The sequence below is a fragment of the Cygnus olor genome, chromosome 1, assembly GCF_009769625.2.
Source record: "Cygnus olor isolate bCygOlo1 chromosome 1, bCygOlo1.pri.v2, whole genome shotgun sequence".
Lineage (NCBI taxonomy): Eukaryota > Metazoa > Chordata > Aves > Anseriformes > Anatidae > Cygnus > Cygnus olor.
Window position 1 is genome coordinate 40,984,414 of NC_049169.1, and position 12,558 is coordinate 40,996,971.

A 12,558-nucleotide genomic window follows, 5' to 3' on the forward strand; every position below is an offset into this window, starting at 1 on the left:
TTAAAGACAAATTCCATGGAGCTATTTGAGCAGAATGAAGCAAAATAAACTTCCAATTTCCCCACCAGCTGTGGCTCTCGTTGAAGATAAATGACTTGGATTGGTCTTATAACAACTGGTTCTAATTTGACTTCAGATGTAATTCCCTTCCCAGAGTAGGGCAAGGGCTGTTTGTCACCAGTTTAAGTATTTTTCTCTAAGTTGTTAAACTGAGCATTTTGGGGCATCACAACCTAACTGAACTGCAAGAAGGTATGAAAGGAAAACCAGTAATGGTGTCGTGATCCTGTTACATTCATATACTAATGGTTTCTTCTGAATGCTGAAGACACCTCTCCTCAACAAGAAAATGGTCATACCGTACATTATTTTTTCTCCAGTTTTTTCCACATTGGATGGAGAAAGGTCATTTGTGAATGAAGTTTTTTTTTTTTTTTTTACATTCTCCCTGCTGTTGAAATTGGCTCACTAGTTTCATCTGAAATTTCCCTCCAGTTGTCTCCTGCTATGCTGAGATACAATCTAGTGAGTAAGAGTTTCTAAAAATGCAAAGGGCCTACAGCATGGGATTTAAAATGAAATTACTGAGGCAAGTTTCATGGTTGGTGGCAGCTGGCCTTCCAATAGCAAAGAACAAAATGTGAAATGTTCATGAAAATGCAGGGTGTGAGGCATGTTGTCACAGCTAAAGGAGTGAGGTTTGACCAGACAGATGTTAGGGCAACTAAAAGATGCTGATCCCTACAGCGAAGAAAAACCTACACAGCCTTTAAAGAATGGTAGGCTTCTGAGCCCAGTGCGCACTTAGATGCCCAGTAACGTGATAATGGTGTGGTAGTTTGGCCTGCAGAAGCATGCTGTATAAACACTTCAAAGAAGCAGAGCCCCGAATGCACCCAGAAGGAGGCCACCTGGGGGTGGCTGTAGCCACAGGCTTTCGTCGACACAAGCTGGTCAAAACCGTGTGAGAACCGGGTGCTCTCCATCTAGAAGGGAATGCGGAGAGTTAGCTCAGACTTGGATAAACTCAAGCGAATTACGTGCTTTATGTGCTCATACACATTTAGATGGATGGATGCAATTACCACTAGAGGAAGCACAGAGTACATGAAGTAACATGATTAGAAAATGCTGCGTGGATAGCTAATAACGAAGATGTAAAACCTCGGGCCACAGGAGCGCTGAGGATGTCACTCTAGCGGTATTTCATTTTTCCTCTGTTAATTACATTACTTGTGCTGCTTTGCAAACATACCCAGAGAACAGGAATGCGATGTGCTTCCACGGATATTTCAGCCACTGCTACTGAAGCTACTTTTTAGGATGACTAAGCAAGAGAAAATTTCAGAGAGGCAAAGTATGGAGGCAAATCCACTTCGTGGTGTTTTAATTAGAGTAGGATTAGTGAAAATTACGTAGGAGAAGTGAAGGACAAACACAGTTCCTTTAAGGATGTTCATTCTTGTAGAGTTAGGAAGAGTATTTTTGACTTAGCACTTATTTTTGTGCTAAGACGTTCCAATATTTTCACTACATGTTTTTGCCTGCCAAGAGCGCAAACATTTAGCTTGAATTGTAGCATTTAGTTGCAAAGGTAAACATTGTTTAATTGCACTTTTAGTCATTTTAATTGATAACGCCATTATACAAAAATACTATTAAGACATGTATATCTTTTATTTCATGGTCACATTTCACAGTTTAGTAGAAGATCCAATCTAAAATAGCTGTAAAATAATCCTTAGTGCTGAAACCTGTATATGGATTCTTATTTTACAAATATATTATGACTTGTCTCTGCCAAAGCTATTTTTTTTCCTAACAGTTCATTCAGAAAAGGTGAAATTCATGCTGCATAAAAGAGAATCATAAGACTTTGTGCTACTTACTTCTCCATTAAGCTGTGTTTTGTCTTAGCCAAAAATTAAAAGGTGTCTGGACCTTGACTCTTTTTTTTTTTTTTTTTTTTTTTTACGGTGATTAATGTAAAGGAGGAAGGAAGGAAGGAAGGAAGGAAGGAAGGAAGGAAGGAAGGAAGGAAGGAAGGAAGGAAGGAAGGAAAGGAATGACAGCCAAGGTCAAGGGTCCATGGTGTTGGTGAACTGTGCTTTCTTTTGTCAGACTAGAATCTAAAACCAGTTTTGACCGTGCACTGTGTTTAGCCCCTATCATAGGCATGTCCCTACTGCATACTGCGTAGGAAGCACTGGATAAAACCTTTGGTCAATATGAAAAACATTTCACACATCAGCTACTGATCATTCAATGAAACCACACAGAAGAGCATTTTCTGCTATTGATCAGTAAAAATCCTGGCATTTACATGGCATTTTTAATCTGAGAACTTTACATTGCTCTGCAGCAATAATAAATTCAGACTACCCCTCAGAATTAGGTGTCAAAATACTTGATTTACAGACGAGCAAAGTAAAATGTAGAGGAGCAAAATAATTGTTCAAGGTCAGGTAACAATTTTCTCTCAGAATCCAGAAAAACATCTAACCTTGTTACATTTATGGAAAATAGGTGCAAACTGCGTCACCACAGCAGGTTATTAGGTTTGTATCTGATGTTGGCTTACTCTGCACAGATGTTAAGTGTATCTGAAGTGACGATGTAAGACAGTAAAGAATCATGTTTCCAAGCGATTCTGTTACAGATTAGGAAATGATTCTGAATAAAAGGGAGACTCCGTTCTGAAGAAGGAAATAATGGGCCGCACGTGAGCTACATAGGGCCTCAAGCTCAACAGCAAGAATTCTCTGTGCAGATGTTCTCTCAGAACAGAGTTGGTTTCAAAGCGTGTGGACCTGTGAAGAACAGAGTATAAATAGGGAAATGGCAGGGTTTGCATTTACAACCAACTTCAGAGTAGAAATTGAACGTGCCAAGGGATGAAGCATAGCTTGTTTAGACTTGTGAGAAAAAATAATGTGCATAGTAAAAATACTATAAGGATTTTTGGTTATTTTATGACCCTTACTTTTATTATAAATAAACGAAGAACTGCAGCGATTTATAGGATTTCTATTTCTGAGGTTTGCAGGAGGTTGAAGACTCTGTTCTTCAGGCAAATCAGATTACAAATTATACCTAAACTCTCATACGTTTAATAACATGCACAGTTAAAAAAAGATCCTCTTCTATATACCTTGTGTTGTGTTCTGCTCTTTTAGCTCTTCAGTACCTTAACATTTCAAATCTGTGCTTTTGGACCTGTTCCACACTCGCGCTTTCTGAATCTTATGTCATCCTTCTTCCTGACAATTTTAATCTTGTATTTATTTATACAGCAAAAAGATATTTATGGTTTAACACTTTAATAATGCTGTAGTCAAATTTTATTAGTGCGTCTCTGTTGCATTTTATATGAGATAGGAATGTAACGTATCATGGTGGGTTTTTAGGCTTATGAGCTTAATGCATTATGATACAACAAAATGTATTATATAAAGTCCCTTTCTCAGAAACGCAAATGAGAGCACCATAGATATGACAACATAAAGCAGCAATCAAACCAGCAATAACACTCTGTAATTGGAAAAACATTTTTTATAAGAATGTAATTTATAATGGCGAGCATTTACATGAGTTTGAAATGAAGAGCTTTAGGATTGCTAATCTTGGCTGTGAGCGTGTTACGCAGCTGGTAAGAACAGCAAATACAAACAAAACACAGCAAAACCTATTTTCCCCCCCAAAAATCTAATCTGACCCCTAAATCCTCAGCACACGAGTTGGCTGTTTGGATAGCACGTGTGGCAAGACGTAAGAAATGTTTGGTTCGGTTAGGCACCAGCGCCTGGAAAGGATCCTTTGTTGACTTTCTGAGCATGGTGATGGTTTACAATTTATTTATTTATTTATTTATTTATTTTAAGAGCTGATAGCAGAGACGTTAGAAACCTCTGCTGATCTCTTCCTGGGCTCTCTTAGGTACTAGGAGGCACGAAGATAACTTCCAGAGAACCGGACGAGCGCTACGTGGGAAATAAATCAACGTAACACAGACAGAGGAGTCCTCGTTTTGCTTTCATTCCAAATAATAATGAATTAATCCAGCAGAAATTTCTCAGAAACCACAAGCCGAGAGCGGCATCCCCAAGCAGCAGCGCGCTCCCAAAGGGCACCGAGGCACGGCTACCGCCCTCTGCCCGTTAGCGCCCGTTAGAGCAGGCTGTTGCCCGTTAGAGCCCGTCGGTGCCCGTTAGAGCCGGTCGGTGCCCGTTAGAGCCCGTTAGCGCCCCTCGCTGCCCGTTACCGCCCGCGGGCCTCCCCGCGGCCCTCATCCACTCCCCCCCCCGCTCTCCTCCCTCCGCTGCCCTCAGCCGGCGGCGGGGGCGGGCGGGGCCGGCCGGCGGCGCGCGCGCAGCACCCGGCATGCAGCGGGCGGCGGGCTCGCTCCAAGATGGCGGCGCCGCTGGAGGAGTACGAGAAGGAGGCGGGCTGCGTGCCCATCCTGCACCCCGAGGTCGGGCCGCGCGCGGCGGCGGGGCGAGGCCGCACGGGGCGGCGGGGCAGGGCACGGCACGGCACGGCACGGCACGGCACGGCACTGGGGCTCCGGCCGGGCAGGGCAGCGAGGCGAGGCGGGGCTGGCAGCGAGCGGGGCGGGAGGTGCCCCCGGGCGGTGCCGCCGGCTCACCCCCCAGCCCGGGGTGGGGGGGGGAAGGAGGCTGCCTCCTGCTGGCCCCGGCCGGCGCTGGGGGCGTGGGGGCGGCTGTCCGTCCGTCCGGCCGTGTGTCCGGCCTGCCCAGCCCGTCGGTGGCCTGGAGGGGAGGAGTGGGGGCAGGCACGGCGGGGGGGGGCTCGTCTTATGCCTTCGCTCCTCCCGTGTGGGGCTGCGGTGGTTGCTGCGAGGGTGTTTTGTGTGGGGCGCGCACCTCCCGCCTGGGGACTGGTTCTTCAGCCTACGGGAAAGAGGAGCGCGTATGCCAGGCTCCGGTTTCTGCTAAGCAGATGGCACTCGTTTTCCTTAAACAACATCTTAAGGACACTTTTCGCTTTCCTGATGACTGAGGAGGTTCTGCAGGCCTCTGTATGCGACCGTGTAACCTACCCGCTCCAAACCGTGCTTTCTTACGACTTTAAAATAGAATAACGTATTTTGAAGGTTAAATAGCAAAGCATGCACCTCAGATACGTCCTGATTATTTTATTATTTTTAAGTGGTGCGCACAGACAGACGCTACATGTTTCTTCAGAGTTACTGGCGAGGTACTCTCATTTCCAGTGTCTGATGTTCTTCAGAAGTGACAGAAGTTCGCAGTAGCGATCCAAACTGATGTCTCTACCTAAAAGGAAATATCCTGAACTTGTGGAAGGCTTAGAAGGATAGAAGAAAACTGTAAAATGGAATAAAAAGCATGTGCGAGCTGTTAGACAGCCATAGCATTTTATGCACTGTTTATTAGTATTTGTTAGGTTAACTTTTGAGTAATTGCTGCATAGTGGGCAAATGTGTCTCAGGTTAAACTGATGAGTTTCGCTAGCCGGGTGACCTGGTAGACTTTGTTACTTACTCAATTTTGTGCACCAAAGGAATATGTTTATGAAGGGTGAAGGAAATTAATATAACAATGTACCACAACACCAACCCAAATGTGTCAGTTTGCAGTAAATACCGCTACTCTTGAGGTTTTGTAGTTGGATTTACATGGAAGTGTTGAGTATCTGACCAGTCAGTACAGTCAGTCGGATGCTATCTGGCTGTATATCAGGGTAGTGTTTGCGTGGATCTTAGTGGCTGTTCCCTTAGTCCTTAAAATTCCTTTATTCCTTTCAAAGAGAAGGATGTTTTAAATGTTGGTGGCTGTGAAAAGAGAGTTTCTGGAGTGTCTGTAAAAGCGCGGGGATTCGGTACCGTAGGGGGCTGTGCTGTCACAGCCCTGCTCACCGAGCAGTGCAGTGCCTCTGTGGTCAGTGGTTCTTCTGAAGGTCAGCGGCCTTCGTGCTCGGTGACTTCCACCTTTTAAGAAAATAGCACCATGTCCTTATGTAAGTGGTGACGTTGGAGCATATAATCGGTTCTTACGTTTGTACACAGAAAAGTGGTGCTTTTTATAGGACTGTCATAATCTTTCCCAGTTTCCCATGTTTCATGCTAGTGTTATCTCGGTGTCATGCATCTTTTTCAGATATCTTCCTGTGCTTTTTAAAATTAGTTTTGTTTCTTACTGTCTTTTTGTTTGACTAATTTGAGCTACTTTCAAAGTTTAAGGGGCTTTTTTGGGGAGGGAGGTGTTTGGCTTTTATGTAGGCTCTATGGCTTTGTGTTTTTACCATGAGGTATTTTTGAATGCTGTCAATGTGAATGTTGTAGGAGAGATGGTCTTAGAAATTGTGAAATGTTACTTCAGTACTCAAGCGCTGAAAGATTTATGTATTTGTTTATTTATGAAAGGCTCAGCATAAACAAGTGACCCAAGTAATTTTTGGTAAGAAGAGGTAAAAACTGTTCTGAAAATGTGAACGCTTTAGGAAGTTGATGATGCGACTGCTTTTTATGGTGTGTGTTTTCTTTGTTTGTTTGGTTTTTTTGGTGGTATCTCATTGACTGAGTTTGTGGGTCTTCCTCCCACTTGAAAGCCAGCTTAATTTATTTAATGGAAACTTATTTCCAAGGGTATTCTTTCCTATCAAAGTTCAGTTGGGTGAACTACTGCGTAGATCCCGCTGCAGAGCATACAAATATCATCTTAGTCGTGAAGTACAGTAACCAATAGCCACTTTGCATCGTATGAGCACTATATGCTCTTATAGCATATGATAAAGGGACCGAGTTAGCTGGCCAACTGGTAGGTCTCCGAAGTAGTTGCTGGGGGGAATTGTTCCTGAAAGTCTTGCAGGAGTGAATCAACTAGACTTGAGACGCTTTTGTGAATGATTTGGAAGTAATTACAAAATCGCCGTTAATAAGACTTGCAGATGAGCAAGATGGATAGATATTAAGCAATGAGGACAGAACAACTGTACAAAACCATCTAGCGCTCACATTAAGTTGCACTAGTAAAGCAAAGTCCACCTTTATGCAGCCATGTTCGAAGTAATGCGTTGAAGATAAGGAAGGTAGGCACGGGACTCTATCCAGAAATGTATTGACTGGTAGGATATAAATATGAACAAGCAGTTCAGCAGAAGCTCAGCATAATTCTGTGACTAAAAATGTGCAATATATTCCTTGATTTTTTTTGTTTAAAGGTGGTTTACTGATCAGGAGCAAGGAGGTGATTTTTGGCTGAGCATGAGGTAATACTAACAGTGAAGTGCTGCCTTGAAGTTTTGAGTCTTTAAAAGTGATTGTTGAACACTGGAAAGTGGGGAAGAGTTTAAAAAACGACTTTAATAATGCCTTATGCTGAAAGGCTTGGAAAAAAATGTTCACATTGTTAGAAATAGTGAGAAGTGGCTTTTGGCAGCACTGTTACTGGGATGCAGCGCTTTATTTAGTATATACTTGACAAGATCCAGTGGCTGGAAAGTGAAGCCAGATGGGACCGAACTGAAAGGCACAAGTGGTAAACAGTGAGGGCGACTAACAAAGGAAGAAGGGAACTGGTGCATTATCCAACCCCTGATGCTTTCAGCTGCGTTTGGGTGCCCTTCTGGAGACTCTATTAATTACATTATTGTACTAGCTTTTGAATTGGGCACACCGATAACTGGTGTTTCAAATCTGTGCCTATGAAGGAGCTTTGGCCACGTCGTGCTGACTGGTTCTCCGAGTGGCGTCGCTGCTTTCATACACGTGAGTTCTTCAGCGTGATCAGGGTGCGCATGGATGGCCGAAGAGGGGGAGTCCTCTGGGCGTGCACCCCAGGGTGCAGATGGCATCGGCTGCCCTGCAGTGTGTGCCCTGCAGGAGCCGGGATGCATGCGTGGAGCACCCCAGCATGGGGCATGACACCGGTCTGGGCAGTCTCTGCTGGCTTGTTTCCTCCTCCCAGTGTTCAGGTCGCCCAGTGATGGCTGCAACGGCAAGCTCTGCTTCCGACTGTACGGCGTAGCACTGGCGTGGGAGTGCTGCTTACCCTGTTTGTACTTGGACTAAATGATCCTAGCAGTCCTTACCACCTTCATTCTGTTCCTTGGGTCTTCTAAACAGTTCTTTTGACGCTTTCTTGACGGTTCTGCGGTAGGTGATGATAGGGTTGGATGTTTCCCTTCGAAACAAAGGAATTGCAGGGGAATATTTAGGAAACAGACCTTGTTTTTATCCTTCCTTCCTTCTTGTTTGCAAAATATTCTTGTGTATGAGTTGATGTTGCCTGAACTGCTGAAGGTATTTCAGCTGTTGAGGGCTGTGCTGCTTCTGACCCGAGGAGAACTCTTCCTGGAGAGGGAGCTTTGCTTTGTTACGACCGTGGAGTGCACTCTCCAGTGCTATCAGGCTGTGTTGGATGGGTTAGAGGTGGAAGTTACTGATAATTAGAAAACTCTTGGCTGTAGAAGTTGAGTTGTTTTTTTTTTTTTTTTTTTTGGCTTACTCCGGTCAGAAAAATCTTCTTGCAAAATTGGTAGAAATCTTTGAGTTATGGTTTCTGGCAGGAATTCTCCCAGTTGGAAGCCTTTGTTTTTATCTTTGTTTCTGTCCCCCATGGTACATAACCACCTAGGAAGTTAGAAGCATGGTATTTCCGTGATGTCTCTTGGTGGTGTCTTGAAGAAGATAGGTAAACTTACTGTACCTAGCTTTGGCTCTCATCTTTTCCATCTTAAATATCAGGGAAAGGCCTGACTTTACAGTCTGAGTCTGTTCCCCTGTGGGATTCTGCTGATATCATGGAAGCTGTGCTGGCGTGCAGCTTGTTCTTGCTTGTTCTGTGAAGGTGTGGAAGTGACTCTGGAGTTTAGTCAGGGTCTCTCCAGAAGCTAAGCTTACGTTTGTCATCTCATTCGGTTGTTATTTATTGTGGTATTTGAAAAAGGAGGATGGAACCGTGATGTCTCAGAGAAGTTAACATGTTGAATACTGAAAGTCGAGTCTTGTTTCATGTATCATGGTTAGCTTCATAGGCCACGAGGCCAGAGGGGAATGCAAGTCTAAATTTAATCTGCCTTCTAATGCAGGCATGGAGTTTTTTTATGAAATAATTCTTTTTATAGCCAGGATACTACTTCTACAGTAAAAAAAGAAAATAAAATCTTGCAGTAACAGATACTACTGTATGCCTGGGCAAGTTGCCCCGAAACTTAATTATTCTGTTAAAGACTTAAACCTACCTCTAAAATGAATTTAATTTGTTACAGATCATTAGCTCTTGAGAGATATCTATCCAAATAAATATATACAGATCTATAATATGCAGATGATTATCAGATCCCTACACTAGAGCTATGGTCTGCAGTCATGCTGAATCTTTTGAGTATCTTGTTAAGACATGGTTTTTATATTCTTTAAGTGTTTTCATGGCATTATTCTGAGAGCAATGTAGCAGCAGACTTGAGAACAGAGCACTTTACTGCTGCAACTGGCCCTGTGTGACTGCTAATAAAGCAGCTGGGGGGATGAAGAACCATGCACTGCAGGAGAACCTCTAAGGAGCCTCTAAGAGAGGAGACCTCTAAGGAACCTGAAGGTGCACAGGTGTATGGGACCTGCTGAGATGCATCTGTGGGTCCTGAGGGAACGGGCGGATGTAGTTGCTGTGCCACTGTCCGTCATATGCGAGAAGTCGTGGCAGTTTGGTGAAGTTCCCACTGACTGTAAGAGGAGAAACCATAAGCCTCATTTTCAAAAAAGGGACAAAAGGAAGACCTGGGGAACTACAGACCAATCTCACCTCTGTGCCCAGCAAGATCATGGAGCAGATCCTCCTGGAAACTCTGCCAAGGCACATGGAGAATAAGGAGGTGATTGGTGCCAGCCAGCGTGGCTTCACTAAGGGCAGATCATGCCTGACAAATCTGGTGGCCTTCTACAATGGGGTTACAGCCTTGGTGGAGAGGGGAAGGGCAACTCATGTCACCTACCTGGACTTGTACAGAGCATTTGGCACTGTCCCACCATGATATCCTTGTCTTTATATTGGAGAGCCATGGATCTGACGGATGGACCACTCGGTGGGTGAGGAATTGGCTGGGCGGTTGTCCTCAAAGACTTGCAGTCAGTGGCTCAATGTCCAGGTGGAGATCAGTAACGAGTGGTGTTCCTCAGGGGTTGGTGTTGGGACCAGTGCTGTGTAACATCTTTGTTGGTGACATGGACTGTGGGATCGAGTGCACCCCCAGCAAGTTTGCTGATGGCACCAAGCTGTGTGGTGCAGTCGACACGCAGAAGAGAAGGGATGCCATCCAGAGGGACCTGGGCAGGCCTGAGAGGTGGGGCTGTGCGAACCTCATGAGGTTCAACAAGGCCAAGTGCAAGGTCCTGGAGCTGGGCTGGGTCAGTCCCTAGCACAAATACAGGCTGGGTGGGGAATGGATTGAGAGCAGCACTGAGGAGAAGGACCTGGGGGTGCTGGTTGATGTGAAGCTCGACATGAGCCAGCAATGTGCACCTGCAGCCCAGAAAGCCACCCGTGCCCTGGGCTGCACCAAAAGCAGTGTGGGCAGCAGGGCGAGGGAGGGGATTGTCCCCCCCTGCTCTGCTCTCGTGAGACCCCACCTGGAGCCTGCGTTCAGCTCTGGGGCCCCCAGCACAAAGAGGACATGGAGGTATTGGAGAGAGTCTGGAGGAGGCCACGAGAATGATCAGGGGGCTGGAGCACTTCGCCTTATGGGGACAGGCTGAGGGAGCTGGGGTTGTTCAGCCTGGAGAAAAGGAGGCTCTGGGGAGACCTTACAGCAGCCTTCCAGTACCTAGAAGAGGCCTCCAGGAAAGCTGGGGAGGGGCTGTTTGTCAGGGAGTGTGGTGATAGGATAAGGGGTAGTGGCTTTAAAGTTAAAAAAGGTAGATGTATATTATATATAAAGGACAAAATTACTCATCATGAGGGTGGTGAGGCCCTGGCACAGGCTGCCCAGAGCAGCTGTGGATGCCCCATCCCTGGAGGTGTTCAAGGCCAGGCTGGATGGGGCTTTGGGCAACCTGGTCTGGTGGGTAATGTAGGGGGTTTGGAGCTAGATGATACTTAAGGGTCCTTCTAACCCAGCCCATTCCATGATAACTTTCACTTTCTTACTCGGTGGTCTCCCTTTGTGCAGACCCTTGTAGTGGTCTTGTTGGAAACTGCATCACCTTGGAAGCGTGTGCCCAGCTGATTGTCTGTTTGTAAGTCTCTTCAGTGCTTTCTGGCTAGTTTCCTGGCTGGGTCCTCATTTTATACATGACCTTACCTTTGTAGGTATTTAAAAAACCTCATCGTGGCTGGTCCCGAGCTTCCCAAGAGATACAATCTCCATTGTATCAGAAATAGATTGTCGTTCTTTTTTTGCTCGCCATGAAAACTTGCCTCTAAGTGTTGTTTGTTCCGAGGTCGTAGAGCAACATGAAGTAGGATGGGGTCAAAATGGAAGCTCTATGGGATGCTTAGTGCTCTTGCAGTGTTGTTATACAGACACTCCACTGCAGCTTTAAAATAGGACCTATTGAGAAGACTTCTTTTTGCCAGCATAGGTAATGACAGTATGTGTAAGTTACCAGACAAATCATAAGAATAAGGCTCGTCTAGTTTGTAATACATGCAAGATACAGCACGTTAACTTTCTTAATGTTCTGATTTCTTAATCCAAATATCAGACAATACTGAATAATATGCTTAGGACATTAACTCTGACCACCACTACTCCCTTATGATCTGAAAGTGCTGAGTTTGTTTTTCTGTGAACCTGTGATATTTAGTGTCGCTAATTTTTGCCTTTTTGCAGTAACGATTTAGAATAGTAACCCGTGTTGCCTTTTGTGCAGCCCACTGGAATTTCTTCAGGCTCAGATGAAAAACAGTGTCCACATCTTTGGGGTGATACGGCTGGCCTTTAACAGCCTGTGCTTTAAAGGAGTTTGAGAGTATCTGTGATATTAGAAAGCATTTTTATTGTGGCAGCAGGATGTGATTTCAATTTCCCATTTTTTTACTCAGCTGTTTTTGTTTTGCATTTATTGAACAGTTACAGATGTTGCGGTTTTGTTTCTGTTATTGGCAATTCAGTTGCTCTTATGTACGACAACTTTTGTCTGTCTGGCATTTTTGGGGTATTGGTATCCTGTTTGCCCTTCTAGGGCTGGGGCTCTGCCTTCTTCTTCTGCTTGCCTTTCAGTTTTACATATTTATCTAACTTTTTGCATTCATTGTCAGTGCTTCTCTTGCAATTTCTACAAACGTGTTTTTTTTTCTTTTTTTTTTTTTGCAGTTGTTTTCAATCCCCTTGTAAACCGCGCAGTTTTTCGTCATTGCAGGCTTTTCCGTAATAGCATCATTGTGGCTTCTCGGGCATCGAGTAAAACAAACTGTAAATAGTTGAACCTTATTTTTTTTCTTCTACATGTTTTCTTCTAAAAACGCAACGGTAACCGATTTTTAACTTTCTGAAGCATCTCTGGTAAATATCAGCTTTGACCTAAGCTTGCGTTGACTGTTTACCCTTACATGTTAAGCACACTCTTAATCTCTCTCAGAC

The 12,558-nt window shown here is 44.6% G+C and overlaps 1 protein-coding gene across 1 annotated transcript in view; it reads left to right on the forward strand.

Moving 5' to 3' along the window:
* Positions 1-4,351: 4,351 nt before the first annotated feature.
* ZDHHC17 (zinc finger DHHC-type palmitoyltransferase 17) overlaps positions 4,352-12,558 on the forward strand; it is a 74,088-nt gene continuing 65,881 nt past the window's right edge. The window contains exon 1 of the mRNA XM_040553833.1: positions 4,352-4,471. Within this exon, the coding sequence (XP_040409767.1) occupies positions 4,409-4,471 (63 nt within the window). The 5' untranslated portion in view covers positions 4,352-4,408. The remainder of the gene's footprint in view (positions 4,472-12,558) is intronic.